This window comes from Mustela nigripes, chromosome 17 (genome assembly GCF_022355385.1).
Source record: "Mustela nigripes isolate SB6536 chromosome 17, MUSNIG.SB6536, whole genome shotgun sequence".
Classification (NCBI taxonomy): Eukaryota; Metazoa; Chordata; class Mammalia; order Carnivora; family Mustelidae; genus Mustela; species Mustela nigripes.
In genome coordinates this window covers 19,269,016-19,295,670 of record NC_081573.1, presented here as the reverse complement: position 1 = coordinate 19,295,670, position 26,655 = coordinate 19,269,016, and the positions used below count along the sequence as shown (strand labels likewise).

General features: G+C 57.0%; 1 protein-coding gene across 2 annotated transcripts; it reads right to left on the bottom strand.

Annotated features, from left to right (window-relative positions):
• Positions 1–351: 351 nt before the first annotated feature.
• SLC7A10 (solute carrier family 7 member 10) lies at positions 352–16,213 on the bottom strand. 2 transcript variants are annotated; one of them, XM_059383652.1, is made up of 11 exons: positions 15,926–16,213; positions 6,554–6,758; positions 4,492–4,643; positions 4,156–4,281; positions 3,933–4,086; positions 3,120–3,243; positions 2,935–3,038; positions 2,498–2,594; positions 2,180–2,329; positions 1,386–1,563; positions 352–1,097 (listed from the first exon to the last, which is right to left on the bottom strand). In XM_059383652.1, exons 1-11 carry the CDS (start codon positions 16,074–16,076, stop codon positions 445–447), a joined length of 2,094 nt encoding a protein of 697 aa, XP_059239635.1. In that variant the 5' UTR covers positions 16,077–16,213; the 3' UTR covers positions 352–444. The 2 variants fall into 2 exon arrangements, with proteins under 2 accessions (XP_059239635.1, XP_059239636.1); XM_059383653.1 differs by having other exon boundaries at positions 931–1,147; positions 15,926–16,209.
• Between the last annotated feature and the right edge of the window lie 10,442 nt (positions 16,214–26,655).

The window sequence follows — 26,655 nt, the reverse complement described above, 5'->3', positions numbered from 1 at the left end:
GACCAAACGAGGACCGTGGGTGTAAAGGACTAGTCCGGGGAGGGTCCCCGGCTGGTGCTCAGCCCTCCTTCCATCCCCCCAGCCAGCCCAGGGGAGAGGCAAAGAGGCTTCTGTCCCCATCCTCATGCCTGTGGGGTCAGCGTGGGCCTGGCCAGACAGGATCCCTTTGCCCTCTGCCCTGTGGCTGAAGGTTTAATTTTGAGGGCAGGAGGGCATGGCTGGGAATGTGGGCATTCCCAGGGTAGAGGAAGCCCACGGTCTCTTGCAGGCCCCGAACCCCCCCACCCCGACCCGGGAAAGGCTGCTGGATGCTTTCTCGCGGGACAGCGGCTGAGCAGCAACTGACTGTGGCCACATCCATCCCATCTTGTCTCAGACTCTCAGTTTCTCCCTGTAAACCAGAGCAAGACCACGGGCTCCCAAGTCCTTATACTCCATGGAGATTTATGGAAAAAAACAAAAACAAAAGACAGTTCCCACAGAAAAACCCGAACCCTCCTGGGTGGCTGACCCTTGGGCTGGCCCTTTGGGTCCTGGGGAGGTGTCTCCCAATCCCGGCGTTCCTTTGGGGCGGGGCTGGCTCCGGACCCCATGAGGGAGAGATGAAGTGTCCGGCTCAGGAGGCGGAGCCCCCAAACACCAAAGGCCTCCTCCAGAGCCTGCTGGGGCCCCGCCTGCAGCCAGCACCACGCAGCCCCGCTGAGTGATGCCCACCAGGGACTCACCCAAGACAAGCACACCACCCACCAGCCCTGTTTTATTCATAGACCTTTGCAGGAGAAGCCAGTGGGGCAGTGCCGACAGGGAGCCCAGTGCACATCTGCAGGGCTCCCTCAGCCTAGGCCTCCAAGTGTCGGATCTCTCTCTCTTTCTCTCTCTCTCTCTCTTTTTTTTTTTTCCAGGACAAAACAAAACAGAACAAAACAAAAATCCAAAAAAAAAAATTATTTTGCAAAAACACTTCCTCAATAAACAACATGTAAACAGAAACAGCTGCTTCGGGCTCCGCGAATGTCTCACTGTGTCTTCAAAGGCTTGTCCGTGGTGGGCAGTGGGGGCGACTGGCAGGGGCCATTTTCCTCCTCCTCGGGGGCACCCTGGGGGTAGACCACGAAACACAGCTCCTGGCCCCAGCGTGTCATGGACTCTGAGGACAGATGGACAAACAGAGAGACTTTGGGTCTGACTCTGTGGGGCAGGGGTCTTCAGGGAGCTGCTCCCATCAGGCAGATCCTGGACTCTGGGGTCACCTCTTGGGGAGACTTCCGGTGGCGGCTGGATCCTGTTACCACCACAGCTGCCGGAGGGGGGGCCTGCTCCAGGGCCAGCCCCTAAGAGGGTCGCATCCCTGGCTCCCACCGCCTTGGGGAGGCTGCCGGGCTCACCTGTGAGTCTGTGCACACACTTTGGTTTGCTTTTCCAGAACACCCCCAGGAAGAAAACAGGCACTCCTGTGAGGATGATGATCACGCCGACCCCACACACCATGGGCTCCGAGATGAAGCTGAAGACCAGCAGGAATGCCCAGAAAACCAAGTACGCCACGGGGACCAGGAGGTTCACCTGGGGGAGAGCCAGCCGGACTGCCCATGGCACCCCCACCCCGGGGGGGTCCCACATGCTTCCCATCCACTGGGGCGTGAGGGCTCCCCCTGTAGCCCAACAAGCTAGAAGCCACCTCAGGGGATGGCCAGGGTGCCAAACGGTTGAGGATTTGTTGAAGTTTCTGTGGCCCTGAGCTGCACACAGCAACCATGTGTCCCTGGCTGTTTGCATTTGGCTGGACGTCTCTGTCTTTTTTGGTGTGTCACCTTTTTTAGGCACTGAGCCCTTGTCCGGCTCCAGGATTTATACGCACACAGAGTATGTACACTCAGCTTGAGTTAGGCTCGCCTGTCTCCCGTCCTGTGCGTGCTCCTGGGGTTCCGTGTGACCGGGAGCAAGCACCCAAGCCTGACTTTCCCGTCTGGAAGCTCAGAGTGCACCCAGCAACCCCTTGTGGGGCTGTTGGGGGTGCTGAATATATCAGTGCACACACAGCCTGAGCCGGGCCGGGCACATGGCTAAAACTCGAATCCTAGTCGTTGTCCTCCCCTGCCCCCCTCCCCCCTGCCCCGAGCACAAATGACTGTGGGGCTTGGACCACATGTGCCAGCCCGGCCCCACTCCCGGACCTCACCTTGATGGGCCTGTGCAACGCCGGCCGCCTCCAGCGCAGCACGAGAAGGCCCAGGATGGTGACGCCGTAGCAGAGGTAGTTGATGAAGGACACGTAGTTGATGAGCGTGTACGTGTCTCCCACAAGCATGATGACCGCTGTGGCCCCGCACTGGGAGAGGACCGGGCTGAGCGTGGTCTCTCACCTGCCTCCATCAGCCCCGGCCTTCCCCGCTGCCTCTGTGGGCTGCCCGCTAGGGCTGAGACAAATCCCCACCATTCCCCACATTGCTGGGTGGCCCCGGCTCCCCTCCCGGCCAGCCGTGACCTCACAACTTACACAGACGAGGAGGGCAGGGATGGGGGTGCAGTGTCGGACATGGATCATGGCCAGCAGGCTGGGCAGGTGTCCCTCTCGGGCCCCCGAGAAGCACAGTCTGGGACAGAGATGGGTGGCGGCCGTGAGTCCGGCCACGGGCCTCCTACCAACCAGATCCTGGACCTCTGCTCCAGACGTGATGTCCCTCTTGAGTTGTCGCCTCTGACCCCTGCTCTGGGCCCCGGCAGCCCCACAGGGCAGTTCTTCCCTGTCTTGCCCCACCTCCCTTTTGCTTTCTGGACCTCAGAGTTGGGGTCTGACTCCTGTAACTGGGGAGTTCATCATCCCAGCTTCACATGAGACCCACCAGGCAGGATTTGACTCCCTCTGGCCCCTGGCACGGATCGCACGCACCTGCCTTGCCTCACCTTGACAGAGCCCCTCCCCAATCCAGTCACCTGGAGGAGGTGAACAGGTAGCCATTGATCCCTCCAAAAGTGGAAAGTGCCACGGAGACGGGCATGACCCAAGAAAAGTAGCCCAGCAGCTTCTCCCCGAAGGTCTGAGTGGGCACAGAAGAAGAGGGGATGCGTGAGGCAGGGTGGGGTGGGCGGGAGCCAGGCACAAGTGGGACCCCACTCACCACGGCCACCGCGTTAGAGACCAGCAGCTCCTGGGGGGACATGGCAGTGAAGTAGGCAATGTTGGTGAAGGTGTACACAAAGGTCACCAGCGGGATGGAGATGACAATGGCACGGGGTAGGTTCCTGGGGGCAGCGGGGCAGTATGTCAGCGTCAGTACCGGTGGGTGGGGGGGCTGTGAGGTGGGACCCAGAGGACCCAGCAAGGGAGCAGTCGGAGTCTCTATCTCCAGGGTCCGGGTCTGCTGGGGACCTTGGGACAGGGAAGGGGCAGCACTACTGTCCCCCTGCTGCCCCCCAGCTCCAGCCTGGGCACAGGCAGGTGGGAGGAGGGACTGATTGGGGGGAGGGCCACATCAAACCCCGAGGGGCACCTCTACTGTCGATACACAAAGAGAAAATTGCACACAGCCAAACTCAGCCTTGAAAATCCTCAAAAATCCTTGCAAAGTGCCCCTAGAGTCCCGTGCATAGATCTGCCCCCCCTGGAACGCCCTATCAGCCCCAGCCCCAGCTCCCAGCAGTTCACTGTTGGGATCCCTGGCTAAGCATCAGAGGGAGCCATTGGCTTCATCCATAGGGCATGTCGTGGGCACACGTATAAATTTTGGCCAAATGCCGATGGCTGGATGCATTGACGGCAAGAGGCCATGGCCCGCCCACAGCCTCGCAGGGAGCACTGGTGTCCCAACAGCAGCACAGTCAGGCGGATGACCAGACGGGGCCCCCGGAGGCAGCGGACCTGTGCAGGGAGGCTGTCTCTCCCACCGCTGCACCCCTCCCCTTCCCAGGGCTCGGCTGGGCATCCCACTCACTTTCGAGGGTCGACCAGCTCCTCAGTGACGTAGTTGAGGAAGTTCCAGCCGCTGAACGCAAAGGAGCCCTGGAGGAAGGCCAGGGCCAGGTGACCCACAGAGGGCGTCATCCAGAAGTCAAAGGCATTGCTGGGCCTCAGCTCCTCGAAGTGTCCTGGGGGTCCAGAGGTCAGGGGTCAGTGTTGTCGCCGCAGCCCTGTCCACGGCCCCACCCCGGCCCTACCTTGGAAGATCTGGACAAAGCCCACGCCAATGATGAGGGACAGGGCCAGCAGCTTCCCGCCGGTGAAGATGTCCTGGATGCGTGTGGCCCAGCGCACGCTGGAGCTGTTCACCCAGGTCAGGAGCACTGGGGAGGAAGGGAGAGAGGGCGGTGGGCCATGGCCAAGTTTGGCCCAGGCTGCAGGAGAGCGGCAGCCCACCCACCCCCAGCAGCCCACCCCCTGAGGCTGAGCTCCCAGGGGGCCGGCAGGTGGAGGGATGCTCCCCTGCCGCACATGCACAGCCCTCCCACATCAGCGAGCAGGGAGCAGGGCACGGGCCCAGAGCGGGCACTCACTCAGGCAGGCCATGGAGAGTGCGCGGGAGGCGGCGGCGGGGGGGATGCAGTTGGGGAACACGGGCTGCAGCACGTAGTTGGAGAAGGTCATGGAGATGACAGCCAGGCTGGTTGGGTACATGATGAGGACTGCGCTCCAGAGCAGCAGGAAGCTGGAACGAGGGAGGGCCCCACTGGCAGAGGCAGCAGCGCCCTCCCAGCCAAGCCAGCCCAGGTGGGGGCTGCCCCTCAGGCCGCGGCACCTGGGGCTGGCGAGGGTGCGCCATGCGCCGGGGAAGGCAGGGCCGATTCTGTTCTAAGAATGGACTTTTGCAACAGAGATGACATTCAGCATGGTTAAAGAGCTCCAGGTTGCCCTTGGGCAGGTGTCGAAAAGGACTGGTCAAGCAGCCACCTTTCTAATAGCGTATGAGCTGTGGCCACGGGTTGTTTCCTGAGCTGGGGCGGGCTGTCCCGGGACCTTGGGTTATGGTCCCAGTGGGGTCTCTCAGCACAGCCCATGGCTGCAGGTAGCTGGCTCTGAGCCGTGGCCCCGGGGAGATAAGACCTCGTGAGGAGCCCTGGCAGGGGTTAGGGAGCGATTTATGTCCCTTTTGCCCAAATATTGCCACTGTGGGGTACCCACATGCGAGCCCGGGCTTGGCTCAATGTTGTGAGGCCTAACCTCTTCCCAGGGGCTCTGCCTGCACCCTCGGGAGGACCTGTCTGTGGGGACGCTCCTAGACCCTAAGGATGGGGACTGCCGCATCCAGAGACACACTGACCCCTGGACCACCGGGCTTGGTAGATTCCTCTTGGTCCTCTCCTTTACTTGGGGGCCCACCCCTTGCTCCCTTCTGTCAGCCTTAGAAGACAGGCCCCCCGGGGCTGGGCCTTGGGCCCTCCCCCGCTCCTACTTCTTGAGTATTCTCTTAACCACACAGCCCAATTTTTCTGCTTTCTCAGGTCCCAGTCCCCTTTGAGGACCCTCTCTCCAGAGCAGAGCACCTATGGACACACCCTGAAACCTCATCTACCGCTACCCCTTTAAGGCCCCGCACCACATTCCCCAGAACCAAATTTTGGATACTCTAGCCTAGACTTTTCCTTTGAGCTCCAGACACCCTCCTGCCCAGACCGGACTAGACCATCTCCCCAGACATGCCACAGACCCCACCAGCATGGGAGCCCGACCCCAAAACTTTCCCTCCCATGGAGTCCGTCTAGTGGGAAAGTGGCTGTCACCTCCCGCCCCCACCTCTCCAGGCCACCCTGGCTATCATGTCTTCTGGATGATTCTGGAATCTTCCTATACCTTTATTCAGGCCCTCGGCATGGCTCAGGGGGTTAATTGCAATAGCTCTAATCCCCCATCGTGCCCCTAGGCAGCCCCAGAGCCTCCAAACCCTGGCACTTGGCGTGGATCTGATCTGCCTCTGGCCATACCAGAGGCATCAGGCTCGCCCTCTAAGCCCTGATGTGAATGTTGTTTTTCCCAGAAGCCTTCACTAGGTGATGATATCCCATTCTTTTGGCCGCTGGGCCACTGCCCCTCACACACACCACAGAGCAAGAATTCTCTAGGTCTTCCCCAAGTACAGAGGGGCTTTCTCCCTTCTGCCCTGTGAACAATTTGAGAACAGGGATAGATCCTTTTATCTCTAGTTCCCAGCACACAGTAGATGCTCAGCTAATGTTGATCGGTGAATAAAAGAATGTGGGGGTGGGGCTATTTAAAGGGGCCCTCTTGCAGGGCGCTGGTAGGAATTATACGCACCCCCACACACATGTGGGTTGACTAAAATCAAGGCCGCCCTTCCTTTGTTGCGAGAATCACCCAGGTGGGGAGTAGGCTGCAAGAAACATTTAGAAGGAAGCACAGAGAAGTCAAGGGGCCAGCCGGAGCGCCCAGCCCATTCTGGCGTTGGAAGGCTGCGCAACACCCCCACCCTTTTCCTCTATGCATCCCATGACCTCCCTGAGATGTGAGAAAAAGAAGAAACTGAAGTCCAGGGCCCAAGTGACCCTCCATTCCAGATTGTCATCCCCTCCCCCACCAACCCCGCTGGTGCCCCACACTCACCCAGCCAGGCCCCCGAAGATCTCAGTGACATAGGCATAGTCCCCACCAGACTTGGGGATGGCGACTCCCAGCTCCGCGTAGCAGAGGGAGCCCAGGGCAGTGACGCCTCCACCTAGGACCCAGACGAAGAGGGCCAGACCCACAGAGCCTGAGTGCTCCAGGACCCCCTTGGGGGAGATGAAGATGCCCGAGCCAATGATGTTTCCTGGGGTGGGGAGAGATGGGGAGGCATCAGGTCTGGGATCCCCTTAGACAGCCCAGCCTTCTCAGGCCCCCAGATGCTACAATGAGAAAGGAAACCCAGGCTGCTCCCTGGAGGAGGAGGAGGAGGAGAGGGAAGTTGGGCCTATAGGCCTGTGGATGCCACTAGGGGCCTCAGACCCTGCAAATCCCATCTAATCCCATCTGGGCTCATTATCTCCCCTTCCCCACACCCTGGCATGGGAAGAGGCACCTCATCCACCCAGTTCAGGACATGAGTCCTGCTCTTGTTCCTCTGTCTGCCCCCGCTTCCTCCCAGCAGGTGGGCAAGCATGAGGGAGGGGGCTCAGCAGCTCGGGGACCCGCTTGCTGGACTCCTCCCTGACCTAGGACTCAGACTGCAGACATAGATGCTGAAGAGACCTGGTTTCCTGGCACTGCTGACATATTTCCAGTCCTGGGCAAGGGCCGGTGGGGTGAGGGAGAGAGACAGGAACGAGTGCGTGTATACAGCTGGGGAAGGTCAACAGCCATCACGGAAGGATGGCAATGGCAGGCTGACAGAGACGCAGCCAGCCCGGGGTCCGTATAAGACTGGCTCTCCCCTTGAGACAGCCCGGTGGATGCAGAGAGGAGTCGATGCTCTAATCCCAGCACCACAGTGGGAAACCTCAGCTGGGGCTCAGGTCACCTCTCAAGATCTACCTGTACGAGAGGTTTCTGTGAGGCTTCGGCAAGATATCATATAGGAAGCCATCCGCTCATTCACAGCTGGACCCAGACGTACTCGGCATCTTGGCGTGATTGTGGGTGCATCTGTTGCTGCACCTGGTCTCACTCACCTCCAACCCCCAGCACATAGGAGGTGCTCACTACACATCTGTCGAGTAAACTGAATGGGTGCACGGATGGCCCGATGCCCAAAGCGGCACCGAAGTCCTAACCTGAAAGACTGATTTTCCCATCTGTGAAGTGGGGGCAGCCGTCTCTGCTCCGCTCTCCTAAAGAGGCACTGCAAAGAGGAGGAGGGGGGCGGTCACAGCCTCTGAGGCTCACACGTGAAGGGAGTCTGCCAGGGTCACCGGAGGCCTGCCCTGTCCTTGGGCTGACTCAGCGTCTGGCGGACTGTGACATGTGTTGGGGGTACTCCATTGACCCGCAGCATCTGGGGATGCTCAGTCTGAATGCTCAGAGGGCCAAGCCATGGTCTGCAGAGCAGGTTCTCACGGTGAGCAAGACTGAGTGCCCACTGAGCTGTGAGCTCCCTGGCAGTTAGGGTAAAAAGGGCAATGCTCTGGGGGACCTGGGCCTCACCCTCTGTGCACACAAATGAGGTCTCATCGTTGGTGGTTTGCACGAGGACCTGCCCAAGTGGAAATGACCCCACAATGCCCAGGCCCCATGAATAAAAGAGCAACACTACTAGGAGCTGACGCTCTGTCCCTGGACAGGATGACCCCACCTGCCAGGTCCACTGGGAGAATGTACACCCATCGAGGCAGAGCCTGCCTACTCCACCTGCCAGGCCCACAGGCGGGCCTGGCCAAGGACACGGCTGTGGCTGCCAATCTGCATGCATTCCTTGTCCACGGTGCTACCCCCACCCCACCCCCGGCCGACACAGATTTCCAGTCTGGACGGCCACGGTGCCCCACTTGGTTTTCTAGTCACATCCCAGGAGCCCTAAATACATCCAGATAAGGACCAAAGAATTTCTGTCCCCCAGCCCCCAGAGGTAAGCTGAGCCGTCAGCCTGCTTCCAGTGGGAGAGGGGCCACCTCCCTTATCTACCCTGAGGGGCTGGGGCCTGGCTCCGCTTTCTAAAGGGTCTTTGAGTTCGCTCTATCCAGCAGCACAGCCTCTGTTCTCAGGGCCTGGTGCAGTGGGATTTGCCAAATGCCAGTGAGGTTGGAAGCCAGCGGGGGCTGGGTGGCCTTGGAAGGAGCTGGGTGCATTCAGGCTGGGGGCATCCAGGGACCCGAGCAACCCAGCCCATGGGGACCCCGGCCCTCTCTAGAGCTCAGCATGGCGGGGCCTCATGGGCTTAGCCCTTGGGAAAGCCACATCTAGCATCCTGTCCTCCCAGGTTGGGGTCTGAAAGGGACGTGTCACTAGCCTGTGCCCAGGGGCTGGAGACTCCAATGCTGGCACTTGGGGGATGGGTCGGGGGATTGTGATTGTGTGGACACATGGCCTTGGCCTATAGTGCAGGCCCATGTGACTGAAAGGAACATGTGTGCCAGTTGGTGTCTCTGAGGTCCTTGGGGGCCTCTCCTTCTGGGCCTGGACAGCTTCTGGCATCCTCCCCAGGTTTGTGCTGGAAGGTGGCAGAAGACCCCACTGAGGTCCATTGGCCTCTCTGGGGACCACGTGGCCTGAGTGGGGCTCTGCAAGGAGCCACAGGGGCCATGAGCTTGGGTGAGTGGCAGAGAGCAGGACGAGGACACTGGGGACAGGTGTGGGGACCTCCAGCATCTGAATGATTTTAGGAGGCCTGGAGGAGGGACCACAGAGCTGTAAGGGTTATGGTGGGGTGGGGGGGGGGCAGTCCAGCCCTCCCAGTGGTTGTGGGCTCAGGCCTCCCTTCTCAGCCCTCATGCTCAAGTCCAGCGGAATCAGCCTTGTTGGATTCAGGACACAGCAGTGGAAAAGCCCAGCTCTTCGGGGAACCTGCTCTTGGAGAAGAGGAGGGGCAGGAACCAGGGAACATGGGATGGGCTGTGAGATACTACTGAGCGCCCAGTCAGGTGTCTGAGGGCAGCGGGCTGGAGAAATGCAGGTTTCAAGGCCTCTGCGGTCCCATTCACCCAGTGGCATAGCTGCTCTGTGGTCCCTGCAGGGCCAGAGTTCCCACACAGGTGGGTAAGGAGGTGAGTCCCCACCAGGAGGCCCCCCCAGTCCCCTCCCATCCCTCTCCCCTCAGACCACACTGGGTGGTTTTTTATCACATTTAAGATGTTTGGCCTGATGGGGCTTAGTCGGCTCCACAGAGGAACGAAGAAAGGGCCATTGTTCTCCTGGCTGTTGCGGTGTGTGCTGACCTATTTCTGGGACGCAGGGGCTGACCGTGGAGGTCACAGGGTAGACGGTGGAGGTCACGGTGGTGGAAGGAGCCAGCTGCCCTGGGTGTGGATGGGGGCAAAGTGCAGTCTGATTTGGGGTGGGCAGGGAGGTCTTGGCAGGCCAGGCTGCTGGCACAACCCCTCATCGCTAGAAACACTTTGGGGAGTCAGCTATGTGATCTCAGGCCAGCGCTGCCCTTCTGGGCCTCAGTTTCCCCATTTGCTAGGTAGGGCCACTGAGCTAGGGGGCAGCAGAGGGCTGGTTCAACCCTGACTTTGGTGGACACCCCGCTGGACAGGGCAGATATTTTCTGCACATCTGCGGAAGGCCTAAGGAAACACAGTCCGCTTACGGGCCCCTGTCCCACATGGTGGCAGAACTCTCCTCAGCTCACTGGATTCCCAGACGCTGCGCCACCTCCAGGAAGCCCTCAGTGACCTCCCACCTTGGCCCACCACCATGGTATCGAGAGGATGGTGAGGAAGGGATTCTTCACTGGCCACCTTGCATGGGCCCTGGCCTGCTGTAATGAGGAGTCGGAGCCCCCCCAGCCCCAGAGGACAGAGAACCCACAAGGCCTAAGTCATCTACATACGCCTCGCCTAGCTGTGCCTCTTTTAGCTAGCAGGCCCACAATGGGGATTCTTCCTGTCACATTGGCCTGTTGGCCCGAGACAGAATAGCTCTAGGGCTCTCGGGTCTGATCAGGGGCTGGCCATAGGCCAGGCCTCCTTCCTCTGCTCTGGGCAACAAGTCCCAGCACCTTCTCATTAGGGGATGACCCATGAGGCCTCTGGGAAAAAGCTCTACATTCCCATCAGTAGGTCCCCAAGGCCACAGACCGTGGTGCTAATTGAGGATCCCTAGATCTGGGTTTGAATCCCAGATACCTCGTGGTGGGGGCAGGGGTTGGGGTGCTGTGGACAAGATACTTGGCCTCTTGGAGTGTTCTTATCTGTGAAGTGGGGAGAGGAGGCAGTGAGGGGGGTGCGCTCCCACTCTGCCTTGCTCATCAGAGGCCCCTGGAAGTACTTATTAATCTCATTATTGTCTTCCAGCTTGGAGAAACCCCAGGCCACCCAATCTGGCCTTTGGAAGCTGGATTCCCCCAGGGACCTCAAACATGCTGGGGTCAATGGCCAGAGCTCTGCTTTGGGGGCCCTGCTGTTCCCCCAAACACACGTGTGTCCTTACTGAGCAAGTGTTGGGCATCCTTTTGAGGAGAGAGAAGTGCCCTTTGAGGGTGTTGGCAGAACTCCAGGGAGGTGAGTGGGGATGCCTCCAGGACACGTCTGGAATTGCCAATTGGCCCGCGGGCACCTCCGGCCTAACCCACTTTCCTTTCAAGAGAAGGATGAGCAGAAGTGTGGAGCTTGTTCGGCCTGGCTCGGCCTGGCTCGGCCCAGCCGGGCCCGCTAAGCAAATTTCGCCTGTGCCCAGTCTCCAGGCTGGGTCAAGGTCATCGATGAGCTCCACTCCGCTGGACCCAACCGTCCACCCCCAGAGCACATCTTGCTCGCCTCATCAGTGGTATTTGGCAGGTAAAGCCCTTCCTCCACACTCAGCCTCCGGCCCATTCTCCCACCTTGCGGGCTGCTCCTTCTGGATGTTTTTGCTGGTCCTTCTCTTTCCTGACTTCCAGACGTTGAGTGCCCGTGGCGCAGTCCTGGGGCCTCTACCCCTTTCCTTCCACACACCCTTCCTTCGAGGCCTCCACCAGTACCCCCAGCTTCTGTTGGCAACTCCCAAATTGATATGCCTACCATGGACCTCTTCCCTGAACTAAACCTGGGTACAGCTAATTACTCAGCAAACAGCATTGCGAGTTTCACATGTTTGCAATGAGATCCCCGACTTTCAACCCCCTGCTCCCAAGACCTACTCCTCTCCTTCATTCTGGACCGATAAACAGCAAACCGGGCTTCCAGAGGCTCGGGCCCAAACCTGGGGTCGCCCCCGGTTCTTCTCTTTCTCCCACACCTCACACCCAGTTCATTATAAATCCTTTGGCTGTGTCTTCCAAACACACCCAGAACTGAACCTCCCCTCAGCACCTCCTCGCGGCCACCCTGCTCTCAACCGTCATCATCTCTTACACAAGGGACTCAGGTACACTCTTGACCAGGCTTCCTGCTTCTACCATTGCTGCCCACAGCTTCTTCTCTATGGTGGGCGCCATCCTATCCTATCCGATCCCATCCCATAGCCTATCCCATGCCATCCTCGATCCAATCCCAAATATCCTATTCCGTCCATCTTGTCCCAGCCCATCCTTCCATCTCATCCTATAGCCTGCCCCATCCCATTCCATTCATCTAATTCCATCTCATCCACCCCATCCTGTCCCATCCCATCCCATTCCATCCTACCCCATGCCATCCCATATCCTACCCCATCCATCCCATCCCATATCCTACCCCATCCACCCCATCCCATCCCATCCTGTCCCATCCCATCCCATCCCATCCTATACCCTGTTACATCCTATCCCTTCCCACCCCATGCCATCCCATTCCATCCTACCCCATTCCATCCCCGTATCCTATCCTATCCATCCCGTCCATCCTACCCCATCCTATTCTGTCCTATCCCATCCTATATTTCTATTCTATCCTATCCCATTCCATCTACCCCATCCCATGTCGCCTCATGCCATCCTATTTGATCCCGTCCAATCCCACCCTCTTTTGCTCAAAGCCCTCCCCCACCTTGCAAAGAGACACATTTCTCACTGCAATTGGCAAAGCGCACACCAACTGGGCCCCATCCCGCTCCTGACTCATTTCCTCCCCACTATCCTCCCCACCCCGACCTTATTTTTTTTCACCTTAGCACGGATCATCACCCATTGGCTAAACATGTGGCTGCTCGTCATTTACTCTTCGACTTTCACGCTGGAACATCAGCTCCGAGGGGACAGAACGTTTGTCTGTCTTCTTCCCTGCTGTGTCTCTAGCACCTAGAACAGTGCCTGGCCCTGTTCTGTACCTAATTGTTGAATCGATGAATGAGTGTGTCCAGTGCTGGCAGGTCCCCTCCTTGCAGCCAGAGCAGCCTCGGTCCCCAACACCGAGGGCCTCTGCCTCTGGGCTGGCTGCCGCCTCAGTCTGTTTCCTCATCTGTAGATCAGGGCTGGGAGACACAGACAGGGTCTTTCTCAGGGTCCCTATGAGGAGGGGCCGAGCTTGTGGAGAGAGCCAACCTTTGAGCAGCCCAGCCACCTCCAGGCCTGGAGACAACAGAGAGGGGCCTGCCCATCCTTGGAGGAGCAGGGATTGTCGTCTAAGGAGATCGGGTTCACCTCTGAGTCCCTGAACATACCTGAGCCTGACACATGAAGACCGGCATAGGTGGGATCCCTGAGTTAAAAGGAGAGAGTGGAGGATGGAGCAGCCTGGTCAGCAGATCCAGGGTGATTCTCACTCTGCTGGACCTGGGCACCCCCATTCCTTAGATGTGGATTGGGAGAAGGCGCTGGCTGGGGGCCCTGCAGGACAAGAGATTCTGTACATACAGCCCTAGGCGGGGGTGGGAAGTCAGGGAGATTCCTTTGTCCCTTTGTTTGTTCATCCATCCATGGGAACTGGGGAGCTGGGTCAATCCCAACCCTCCCCCACTGAGGGCTTTGAACCTGGCCCCAATTTTGGCCAGCACCAGAACAGTATGGGGAAGGGCACTGAATTGGAAGATTGGTTCCAAATCTGGTTCCAAATCCCAAGGTCTACTGCTTGCAGAAGTGCCATTTAACTTCCAGCCTCAGTTTCTATGTCTGTAGAATGGGTATAAACACTCCTGCCTTGCAAGGTGGGCATGAGAATCAAATAGGATAAAGGGAGAACATGATTTCATAATGTAATAAGAGGTGTTTTTCAGAAGAGGTATTAGATGCAGCAGTGTCTTATGGAGCCCCGCTCAGCTGGCTCCCTGTAGGTGTGCTGGCTGGGGCCAGCAGGTGCTGCCCCAAACACACTTCAGGTGGAGTCTTTCTCCAGCCCAAAGCCCTTCCAAATCATCCCATTCCAGAAAGCCCCACTCCTCGGCCTACGCTGGGGCAGAGGGTACAAGGAGAGAGAATTATAGGACCTTCTGGGAGGGGCTATTTGAAGTTTTGGAGAGAGCAACTGTAGGAGCTGGTAACAAAGGAACAGTGTGTGGGTGGGGCGGGGACTCCAGGGCATAAGGTGGGAAGGGCTGGGCAGACCCTTACTCAGCCCACAGACGCTTCCTCCCTCATGTCCTGTCCCCTCTGGTCCACATCCATTCTCCCTTTGTCCATCTCTTGCCAGCTGGAATTCTTTGAAGCTCCCTGAGTGTCCCGTGCTGGGGTCAGTTCTTCTGGGTTCCCTTGCCAAGTCTGCAGCCCTCGGTCAAGCCACCTCTTACCCCTGCTCAGACTTCAAGGTCTGGAGGTCAAGGGAGCAGTGGACCTGGAACAGCAGGGATGGGCTGAAGAATGGGGGTGCGGCAAGGGCCGAGCTGGGACGTGCAAGTCTGTCTCGCGGGCTGCAGGAGATGGTGGAGCTAGCCTCCTCCTTCCCCACCGCCACCATCGGGGCTCTCCTTCCAGGAGAGAGGAGCCGGCAGCCTCCACCTGACCTGAAGCTGATAGGATGTGGGAGGAGGCAGAGCAGAAATACAGCTTAAGGATGGCCGCTTAGCTGAGGCAGCCCCGGAAGAACTGTGTCTCTCCCTGCACCTTGCTGGCACGGCAGCTGACTCCGACATGGCCAGCTTCTTGACTCCATGGTCCTTCCATCATGTGTGGGCCTCCCGTTCCTGGGAGCACAGATGCTGGAGAGGGTGTGGGCCAGGGCAAGATTCTAACTAGTATCCTGGCTAAAGCTCTGGACCCAGTCCTTCCTCCCAGCAGATCATGGAGCAGGGATGTCCCACGCCGCCAAGAAGGTCACAGGAGCCGCTAATGGAAGACTCCATTCCAGGGGCAAGTGGGTGAAGCAGGAATGCTACCAGCACAGGGGCTGTGTTCTAGGAGTGTGGGGGTGGCCCAGAGCCAGATCCCAGCCCCAGGGCAGGAGCTCCCAGTGCGGGGGCAGAAGAGGAAGAGGGGAAGACCCCTGTCCGCCCATCTGAGCCTCCAACGTTCTCCATCTCCAGGGGTGTGAGGGTGGGTGGGCGGTGGGTGTGCAAGGAGATCCTACTGGCTGGTGAGGGGAAGACCCGCCCGCAACAGAATAAAGAAGTCAAGAGGCCCAGATCCATCCACCCAGTCTGTGTCTCCTGGGACACGGGATGGAACCGACCACTCCCAGGAGGGTCTCTGAGGCCCTCGGTGTGGACACAGATCTGGGTTACCTAGTTCCTGAGGAGTCAGCATCCATGACTTGCGCCTTGTCCGCTGAGTCCTGTGGCTACTCAGAAGTCCCCATATGGGGGACCCATTCTCCAGTGGGGAAGAGGAGGCCGGAAGATGTGAGTGCCTGTTGGGATCCCAGCCCAGGAAGCAGGTTGGCTTTTTCTGCAGGCTTGCTGTGTGGACCAGTGACTGGCTTCCGCAGTCACTGATGGCTCCACCCTCTCCCCAGGGTCCTGCCACCAAACTCTGCAGTAATCATATACTCTGAACCTCTTCCCCCTTGGGGCTGGCTCTACCTGTCCAGTGGGCTGGGGGTCTCCTGCTTTAGAAGAATTAATAACCCTCATTGCATGGCACCTGGAGACTAGAGCCACGGTCCAGAACCCGGAGCCTTAACCTGGGTTGGCCTATCCAGTCCCCACACTTACAGGGCTCCTGGCACTCAAGGCAGGATTATCCTCACCTCCCTTTCATAGATGAGAAAACCAAGAGCATTCTGCCTTGCTGAAACCCACAACAAAATAAAGGCAGCAGGGGAATTCCAGCGGTGGATGGGGCCCTCACCTCCCTCAGGTGCAGAACTTTGGCGGGCCTGGGGAGGTGGGAAAAAGAAGCCCTCCTGCCGCTGTCTGAGGGGAGACACCCATAGGTGCTCTGGCCATCCCCTCACGTGTCCCACAGTCGCAGATCGATAGGAGCGCCCGGAGCGGGGGTGCCCCTTGTTTTGGGCAGCAGTGCACCCCGAGCCTTTAGCCCGACCATCCCAGGCACCCGCCCGCCGCGGCCCCTCTCACCGATGATGATGGTGCAGGCGCTCACCAGCCCGATCTCCTTCTTGAGCGCCACCCGCTCCGAGGGGCCGGGGCCGGGGCCCGGGCCGGGGGCGGGCGAGGGGGCAGGGCCAGGGTTCCCGCGTCCGCTCAGCTGCTGCGTGTGGCCGGCCATGTCGCTCAACCGCCGCGTCCCCGCTCCCTGTGCTGCCCAGTCTGTCCGACCGGCCGCGGGTCCGTCGGTCCGTCCGTCTGTCGGCGCTCGCCGCCTTCGCAGCCCGGACAGCGCCCACAGGCGGGCGCATGCGCTGGCGCGGGGCCCGGGCCCTGGGCCCCAGGCTGCCTGGCCGGGGAGGGGCGGAAGGAGGACCGGCTGGCAGCCCCCCCTCCCCCACCTCCCTTAAAGGGAACTGCCCCCCACCCCCCTGCCTGGGGAGGAAGAAGAGGACTTGGGGCAGACCTAGGAAGAACTTTCTAGCTGAACTAAAGAAGAGGCCCTCCCACTGCCTGAGTTACATCTAGTCGTGGGGTGGGGTAGGGGTGGGGGAGCAGAGCTCAACGGCAAGACTGTCCCTGCCCTCAAGGAGACTGAGGAAGCTGGCCAGAATAATAGCTGTCTGTGTACTGGGACCCTCTGCGCGCCCGCGCTTCCAAACTTCTTAAATCCTGGCGCGGGCCCCCGAGTGCGCGCGGGCTGATGGAAGGGTGGAGGTTGCGTCCATTCTACAGGTGGAAATTGAGGCCCAGAGATAACTTAAGGAGAATCACAGAGCAAGTGGCAAGGCCCAGAACCAAACCCTTTCTGATGCCTCCTTGGCTTCTAGATGGTGATGGGGGGGGGGGGGTGAGATATCGCTCTAGGAGGGGAGCGTCTAGGAAGCTCTGGGAGGGGTCAGGAGACCCTAAGCACCCACCATCAGAAGTCTGGCCTCTAACCCTCATCCAGAGCCCTTTAGGGAGACCTGGAAGAAGTTCTGACCAACCCTTCCCCCACCTATCTCCCCGCCCCGTCCAGGCTGCACTCTGGGCTGCATCAGGCAGGTCCCATCTGCAGATGCCGGGTCACAGGTGAGAGTGGGGGCTCGGTGGACTAGAACTTGGGGCCTGCGCCAGAGACCAATCCAGCCCGGCTTAAAGAGTCGGGGCCACCTCAACTGACCAGGAGACACCGAGAAGGGGGCTGTGGCTCCTGAGGTCGTGGACGATGTCGGGCGTGCAGGGTCACAAGGAGGCCTTCTCCTCCCGGAAGCCGTCCGGCCTGTGCAGCCCCGGCCCGCGAAGCGGACACAAGGGGGGCGGCGTCGGGGGCCACCGGGGCGGCGGGCGGGGCGAGCCTGGCACGGTGCGGCCGGCCGGCGGAACAGCCTTTGTCCTTTCCTGGCTGCCGCCGCGCCCGCGCCGTCCCCTGCATGTGGATGAGGCCGCTCCGGGCGCCCCCATCTCCCCCCCCCTCGCCCTAGCCCAAGGCCTCGGGGCTGGCGGAAGGCCCCGCTTGGTTCTGATGGCCTCCGGGCAGCCCCCGGGCTGGGGTGGGGGTTGGGGTCCGGTCCCGGACTGCAAGCGGAGCATCGAGGTGCGAACCGAGCCGGGCGGTGCAGGGAGTTTGGCCTCGGGCGAGGGACCTTCGAAGTTGGGGGCGGGGATCTGGGGATAAGGAGCAGGAGGACCCCGGGTGGAGGGCTGGGGGGACGCGGCGGGGGAGGCCACCGGCGAAGCTTCAGCCTTAGCGCTCCCGTCGGAGTCCGGCATTCTTGGCGCCCTCTGCCTCCCGCCCCAGAGACGCGCTCAGCCGTGGCTTTCTTAAAGGAGCCTCGCGCAGGGGCGGGATGGGGGCGGCGGCGCGTTCCTGAGAGCCCTGGTGTCGCTGGGTGGGGTGGGGGGGGTTGGGGTGTCGACCTCCTGGTTCCACTCTCCCCACCCGGTTGCCTTTGCAACGCTAGGGTCTGCTGGGAGAGCGTCCAGCCAGGGCTAGTGCGTTCAGGGGTTGGCCCGAACCCCACGCACCGGCCAGGAGCCTGTGGGTTTTGAGCCTGGCTCCTGAAATGTGGGATATGTGTTTGGAGAGAAGGAGTGACTCTAGGGCACCGGTAGGATGGAATTTGCATGTTATTGTCCAGACCCACCGTTCAAGAGGACATTTTAGTTGAATTGAACTAGAATCTGCAAATCCCGATTGGAATAAAAAGTTGGCAAGATTGGTTTGCCTCTAAATCAGTACTCCCCAGTACTCAATCAGTAATCCCCACATTAACAGAATAAAGCAAGGAAAACCATAACGTCTTCTCAATAGATTCAGAAAACAGTCATCCATGATTTAAACAAAAACCTCTTAACAAATTAGAAACAAGAGAACTTCCTCAGACTGATAAAGGTTTCTACCCAAACCCCAAGTCTTGCAGGAAACAAATGAAACCCCCCAAACACTGCAGGTAACATCACTTTTGATGCTGAAATGTTGCATACTTTTCCATTGAGACTGGACACGCAGAAGAGCGTTAGCTTCCAGAGGGTTAACTCATTAATTGCGCTGGAGGTCCTAGCCAGTGCAATAAGGCAAGAAAAAGAAGTAAAAGGGTTCACCATTCAGTTGCCAGAATTTAGAACAATGACCACACTACATGCTCGTGAGTATGTGAAGCAACAGGAATGCTTATTCATTGCTTGTGGGGGTATCGGAAAATGGTATGGCCACTTTGGAAGATAGTTTGGCAGTTTTTTACAAACCATGTTCTTAGCATACAATCTGATGGTCATGCTCCTGGGTATTTTACCCAAAGGAACTGGAAACAAAAACCTGTGTATGGATGTTTATAATAGCTATATTCAAAAGTGCCCAAACTTGGAAGTAACCAAGATGCCCTTCACTAGGTGAATGGATAAACTGTGGTCTGTTCACACAGTTGAGCAATATTCAGTGCTAAGAAGAAATGAGCTGTTAAACTACGAAAAGACATAGAAGAAACGTAAGCTCATGTTATTAAGGGAAAGAAGCTAATCTGAAAAGAAATAGGAAGACATGAAAATAGGAAAGGAAGACATAAAACTGTCGTGTGGCATAGTTGGCAAATTGTCCAACTTTTGATTTCAGCTCAGGGTTGTGAGATCGAGCCTTGTGTTGGGCTCCGCACTCAGCAGGGGGTCTTCTTTTAGATTTCCTTTCTCTCTCCTTCTGCCTGCCCCCCACTCTCTTTGTCTCTCAAAATAAATAAATCTTTTTTTTTTTTAAAGATTTTATTTATTTGACAGACAGAGATCACAAGTAGGCAGAGAGGCAGGCAGAGAGAGACGAGGAAGCAGGTTCCCTGCTGAGCAGAGAGCCTGACTCGGGGCTTGATCCCAGGACCCTGGGATCATGACCTGAACCGAAGGCAGAGGCTTTAACCCACTGGAGCCACCCAGGTGCCCCTCAAAATAAATAAATCTTAAAAAAAAAGACATAAAACTATCTCTTACATATGACAATATTGGGTTAAAAAAATAAAAAACAAGTAAATTTAAGGTTAATTAGTTAATTTAGCAAAGTCACTGGATACTAGTTCAATGGGTAAAAACATATTTCTTTAAAAAAAAAGATCTATCTATTTATTTATTTATTTTATTTATCTCTCTTAAAAAAGAGAGAGACAGCATAAAGAGAGAGACAGAGAGCACGAGAGGGGGAGCAGCAGAGGGAGAGAGGAAGAGAGAGAATTCCAAACAGATTCCTTGTCGAGTGTGGAGCCCGATGAAGGGTTCCATGTGGGGTTCACTCCCATGACCCATGAGAACATGACCTGAGGCAAAACCAAGAGTCAGATGCTCAACCAACTGAGCCACCCAGGCACCCCACTAATTGTATCTGTTTGTACCAACAATAATTAGAAAATACAATTTGTAACAGCATAAAAATAAAATACCTAAAAACAAATGTAGTGAATTATGTGTATGATTTCCTTTTTTTTTTTTTTTAAGATTTTTATTTATTTATTTGACAGACAGAGATCATAGGCAGAGAGGCAGACAGAGAGAGAGGAAGGGAAGCAGGCTCCCCACGGAGCAGAGAGCCTGATGCAGGGCTTGATCTCAGGACCTTGGGATCATGACCTGAGCCAAAGGCAGAGGCTTTAACCCACTGAGCCACCCAGGTGCCCCATGTGTACGATTTCTACACAGAAAACTATAAAACGTCACCAAGAGAAATTGTAAAACATATAAATTAATTGAGAAGAATACTCTGTTCGTGGATTAGAATTTAAGATGGTTTTCTTCAAGTTAATCTATAGAATTGATCTAGAGACCCAAAGCACTCATTCATCCCAAGGGGTTTTGCCGTTATTTGCTTGGATTTGGGGAAGTGGGGGAGGGGTGGTGAAATTTGACAGGCTGATTCTAAAATACATACGAAGACGAGCAAAGTTGGAGGACTTACTACCACTAACAACTGCGTTAACGGTACGAGGATAAACAAATCAACCAGTGGCACCAAGCAGACATTGTTAAACCCATCCAGCTCTGGTGTACCACCACGAGCCAACATTGCTGAACAATGGAGAAAGTATCCATATTGGAAAAAAAAAATACCCTTTATCTCTATGTTATACCACATCCTAACACAAAGTCCTTGGCTGTGCAAGTGGAGTGTGTGCCTGAGAGGTAAAAACAACAAAGCAGCTCAAAGAAGACATAGGGGAGAGAATAGATTCACTTTCTTAAACAGGCACAGAAAGCACAACTGGCAAAAAAAAAAAAAAAAATTGGACTCCATTAGCGTTAGAAACTTTTTTTTTTTTTTAAAGATTTTATTTATTTATTTGACAGAGAGAAATCACAAGTAGATGGAGAGACAGGCAGAGAGAGAGAGAGGGAAGCAGGCTCTCTGCCGAGCAGAGAGCCTGATGCGGGACCCGATCCCAGGACCCTGAGATCATGACCTGAGCCGAAGGCAGCGGCTTAAACCACTGAGCCACCCAGGCGCCCAGCATTAGAAACTTCTGTTAATCAAAAAGCGTGATTGAAGAGGGAAAAGTAAATCCCATGTGAGAGAAGTCATTTCAATTCGTAGATCTGATAAAGAGCTTGTATCTAAAAAATATGAAAGTCACTACAAATCAGCAGTCGGTAGGTGCTTCATTAAAAAAAAAGGATCCCCAAGGGGTCTGAACAGGTGCTCAACCTTATTAGTCATCAGGGAAATGCCACTTAAAACCAGAAAGAGCTACCACTGCACATTCACCAGAGGGTTTTAAAATTCAGCCCCGGGGTTGGCAAGGGTGTGGAGAAACGCAGGAATCCCATATGGTGCCAGGGGAGGGTGTCCATTGGTGCCCTCGTGCCCGGCACCATGTGCTGTATCTGTAAGTGCCCATGGCCCAGCATCTCTCCTCTGTATCAGTTGCCTGTGGGTACCCCCTCCAATCCTCTCTCCTCACCTTGCTACTTTGTTTCCCATTTCCAGCACAACCTCCTGCCTCCTCCCATCATGCCCTGGGGCTTCTCTGCGAGCCCTGAGGTGTGAGATAACAAAGGACCTCCCCCAGTGCCCACAAACTTGTAACCAAAGTGCAGGGGAGTTAACACACTTGGGCTTAATCTTTGGTGATGACGGATGGGAGTCCGCGGATAAATGCTTCCCAGTCCTCGTTCGTCTCAGATGGACTGTCACAAATCACATTCGTTAGAAAGTCTCTTGTGAGAGGATCCCGCCAGCCCAGAGGGGGATGCTTTTGGGGCCCCGTGATGGCCAGCTCTGAAACTCATCTCCATATCAGCTCTCTTGCCTTCCTCACTCCCTTTCCCCCTCCCTCTTGATTCCCTGTGAATGCATCCCTTAATTAAAAAACACCACCTAAACTTTTGCCCAAGACTGTTTCTGGAAGGCCCAGGCTAAGAGGCACTCCCAGGGATATACCCCAAAGGAAATAATTTATAAGTGCACTAAAAGTCATCTACAATAGTATTTATGGCTGTGCTCTTCCTAGCAGCCCCAGACTGGAAACCTGTTGAACCATTATCCATAGAATGGATAAATACTTCTGAGTGCATTCAGTTTCCGGAAGAGATGAAACAGGAAATGGGCACCGAGCAGATGGACAGATAAACAAATGGCTACCAGGTCACAACGTCCGTAAATCTCGGACATATAATGTTGAGCAAAAGAAGCCGAATGTGTTATTATATTCTGAGGTAATGCCATTTGCAGGAAGTTCTAAAACAGGCAAAATCAATGCATGTTGTTAAAAGTTAAGGTGGAGGTCACCCTTGGAGGTAAGGGCTTGGGGGAGGGGCAAGAAAGGGGGGTCTGGGGTGCCGGTCACAGTCCACGTCTTTTTCTGGGTGTTGATTATAAAAGTATATGCTCAGTGAGTGAAAATTTGTTGAGCAGAATATTAAGGATTTGTGCAATACTTTTGTAGGTAGGTTCCACTCATTTTACAAGAATAGGACATTCGACGTGTCCCAGGCAGGGTCCCCGGGTGGGACAGGATCTGCTTGGTGTGTGTGTGTGTTGGGGGGTGTCTCTGAGCCTGTTCTTGCTCTGCCTCCTCCTCATGGGCACTGAAGCCCTCTCAGGGCTCCCAGAGCTGTCCCAGCCTCAACCCCTCTCTGCTTCCGTGTTCCAGCCCAGTATCCTCTTGCGCAACCTCAGCTTCTCCTTGATCGCCCTGATCTCCCTTCTCCCTGTCCCAGTCTCAAGCATCTTTTCGATGACGCCTCTTGGGGACCTCTCTCTGCCTCTGTCACATGAGGTTCCCGGCCCCGGACATTGTGGCTGTCCCTTCTTGCTTTCTCTCTCCTTCCTCTGCCCCTTCCCTGGACAGCCCCAACTCATGTCTAACGACGGCAGGCCCTGGGCAGAAGTACAAATGATACGTATATTAATTTATTTTAGAAAGAGAGAGAGAGAGAGAAAGCACGAGCAGGAGGGGCAGAGGGAGAGGGAGATGGAGGAAGTCAGGAGCAGTGGAGGGCTCAGTCTCATGACCCATGAGACCGGAGGCGAAACCAACCGACTGAGCCCCCCGGGGCGCCCCTTCACATGGCTACCTATTTAGAAGTTATAAATGAAACTCTGCCATGGTCCAGCCCTCATTCACACCCCAGGCCAGTCCTGAAGGCCACTGTCAACTGAGGGAGGGGAGGGTGGGAGCTGGGCCAGTGCCCGAGGCTACTGCGCATGAGCACATACCAGGGATGGGGGCTGGCCTGGGCACCCTTTCCCCCCACCTCATTTCTCCACCTGGTCTTTCCAGACGTTTCTAATTCCTTCTCCAGACATCACCAAGGGGCAGAGAGTGGAGGAAGCACTTTTAAGGGGAATGTGCCTGCCTGATCGCTCTTCCTGGTGATTTGGGGCAGCTAGCTTTATGAAAGTACCATTGCTTTTTCTGGTTTCCCAGGCAGAGGCTATGCCCGCCCCCCTACACACACACACACACACTCACTGCTCTTAGCCCAGCATCTTCCAGCCGGGGACGGAGGGTGGTGCTTGTAATACACCTGTTCCTTTCCCACAATGGACCTTTGTTCAGTTAGAGTCACCACACTTTCAAATGTCCTAGGACACTGAATTTACAACAAAAATCTTCATATTTGATGCTGGTGACATTGTGGCCAGTGTGTGTGTATCAGGGGGCTCTATGGCGAGGGATTCACGCGCCCAGGACTAAGGAGTCAATTTGCGCATGTGGGGCTTCTAGAATGAACCAAGGAAGGCTGTGTTGCCCCATAGGGTCCTCGCCCACTCCTTGCTGTCTCTGCTTCCCCAACTCAGGCTGCCCCCACCTTGGGCCTTACCACTCCGTACCACGCAACCCAGGCACCTGATACTCTCCGCCACCCACCCTTTCCTCTGTGCTGACAGCAGCTTCTTTGCCAGCCCAGGATATCTCCAGAGGGCAAATCGAGGGCCCCCCGCCCCCCACCCCATACTCAGCCGGTCTGGTTCAGTGCAGCCAGCTGGGGTGCAGGCCAGTCCTTGATGCTGTTACCTCAGCAGGGAGACCGCCCTGGGACACTTTCAAAAATGAAAGGGAGTTCTGTGAGTGTACACCAGGATCACAGGTGTAAACCAGGGAGGCCGAGCAAGCTGGAGTGTAGGGTCGGTGCCTTTAAGGCCCTTGACCCCAGCTGGGCCTGTGCAGGTGTTGGTCCCCTGCTGGCCTGGCCCATGCTGTCTCTCAGGCCTGCACTCCCCTCCCCCGTCCCACCTGTATGCTCATCTGTCTCTTGTGAGACAGCCTGGTTGTCACCCACCCTGGTCCTCAGGCTGGATGGCAGCCCTATTCTGTGCCCAGGTGGCCAACTATCTGGGCCAGATCCTCCTTGAAGGCAGAGGCCTGGCCTTACTCCCAGCACGCAGTAGGTCTTTCACGATGATGATGATGACCTGGTCCTGCTGTGGCCCTGACTTCTAAACCGAATGAGTCATTTAGCATCTGTGAGGTTAAGGGAGTGGGAGAGGTATAGGAGCCTTCAGGGCCCAGAGCTGTCCTGGGGGTGGGGGTGGGGAGACATCTTGTCCAGACCCCGGAGTTTCTGGGCCTGCTGGTCAGAAGAGGGAAATGGAGGGGACGGGTGACCTTTGGGGGAGTCTGGGGGTGTCTTCCTATGTCACCCTTGTTCTCCCTTGAGGTCCCTATAAGCTTGGCCCTGTGCAGCTCCTGTCGGTGACAGGTGTGGGAACAGGGACCAGCTGTAAACATGAAAAGTTGGGGCTTTGGGTCTTTGCTGTGGAACTGGGCTCTCTTCTCTCTCTTGGTCCTCCCGGAAGGGTCCCTCTGGCCAGCCAGGAGGCCTTCACTCAAGGACACTTGCCATTCCAAAAGGGTGCCACCAGAGGGCAGCCTCCCTTTCCCTGGGATGAACCCCGGTGACGGCCACCTTTCTCTGATGTCAAATAATCAATCCAAGCCTTTGCTGGGCCTTGTCCTAGGGATTGGGCAGGGCAGGACAGGCTTCCTGGGACCAGGACCCAGCTTCTCCCCGGACCACTGGAGTCATCTTGGAGGCAGGGAAGTCCTTCCCAAGGGCTTCCCAGGCTCCCTCCTGCCGCTTGCCTCTGGGGCCCGAGAGACACAGGGGAGGCCCCTGGGGGCTGTGGGCCCTGGCCTGGGTCAGGAAACTCATAGTGAAACCAGAGACATCTCGTAGTGAAATTCATTCCGTGCAGCGCACCTGCCTGGGCCGGGGCTGGGGAGTGACTGGAAGACAAGAGAGCTGCCTGCCGTGGAGGTGGCGTGGGGAGGGCCCAGAACCTTATCTGATGGGCCCCGGCCTTTCTCACAGCTCAGTGGAGCCGCCCTGACAGGCCGACCATAGCCCAGTGGGCAGGGGCTCTGCAGGCCCCGAGGGCCCAGCCTCCCCACCTGCCCAAGAGGCAGGGAGGCCGTGGGCCTGGGAAAGGCGCGGGCGGTGGAATGTGTACCACTGGAGGGGAGCGGGTGCCCAGAAGGCCCCTCGGAGAAGCTCTGGTGTCTCAAAACACCAAGAAAGGTCAAACACCAGTTGCAAAAAATGGAGGCCCTCTAGTGCGTAGTTCGAACAAACTAGCACTTTAAACGTAAAAACGAGACTGCACATCCCCAGGTCCTGTTTGGATTTGAGAATGCATCGGGTCCCGGGATGCTGCGGGATGTGTCCTTCCACAGGCGGGGACTGTCCTTAGTCCTGCGGGGGACTTGGGGACCGTGTGTGGAACGTCACCGGGGACCACACAGAAGGTCTGAGCATGATGCGCTGGACAGGACGGCCCTTGGGCTGCCCCCACCGCCCACCCACACCGAGATCCCCCTCCTGTGGGGAAGTCTGCTGTGCTGACCAGTGTCAGGGCTGGTAGGGAGGGCAAGGGGGTCTGGCTGCCTTGGGTTGTGGGGTTGAGCCACTCCAGAGAAATGGGGTCCCACTTTCCCAGGGGATCTTGTCTGGATGAGGCCTGCAGGGTCCTGGGTGCCCCCCAGAAGGATCTGAAGAGAAACAGCTTCAGGGTCAGGAGGGTCATCCTACTGTTGGCCCCTGGCCGCCCTCCTGGGACCACCTCTCTGAACACAGGCACCGGCCACTGCGGGTGGGCGGGGCTGAGATCTCCAACAGAGGAGGCTGCAAATCTCTCCTTCCGCCCCTGTCCTGACATGCGCCACCGGCGGCGGGGCTGGGAGCCTCCAGTCCGTCCAGCACCGTCACCCAGGGCCCTTCAGTCTGTTGGAAACCTTTCCCAAAGGGAGACAGTGTGTTTTCTTGGGATTCATGTCACAGGGAGAGAGGAATGTGAAGCGAGGGTCTTCAGGGCCTCAGGGAGCTCCAGCCTGCCCCTGGGTGGGGTCCCCAGGGCCAGACCAGGGGACAGGAATGGGGCATTGTCTGGGGAGATGGGGCGGGGCCCAGAGTGCCCTGGGGAACGTCCACGCATGGATTTGGCTTAGGCCTCCCTTCTTACCTCCCTTCTTACCTTACCTTCTTACCTCCTCACTCCACTGCTCAGGCAAGAACCCTGGGGTGTTCCTTCTCCTCATCTCCGTATCCCTCACCTCCCAGGAGCACCTCAATCTGGTCCAACCAATCAGACGCGTTGCCCCTTCTATAAAGAACCTTAGGGGCGCCTGGGTGGCTCAGTGGGTTCATCCTCTGCCTTCGGCTCAGGTCATGATCTCAGAGTCCTGGGATCGAGTCCCACATCGGGCTCTCTGCTCGGCAGGGAGCCTGCTTCCTCCTCTCTTTCTCTGCCTGCCCCTCTGCCTACTTGTGATCTCTGTCTGTCAGATAAATAAATAAAATCTTAA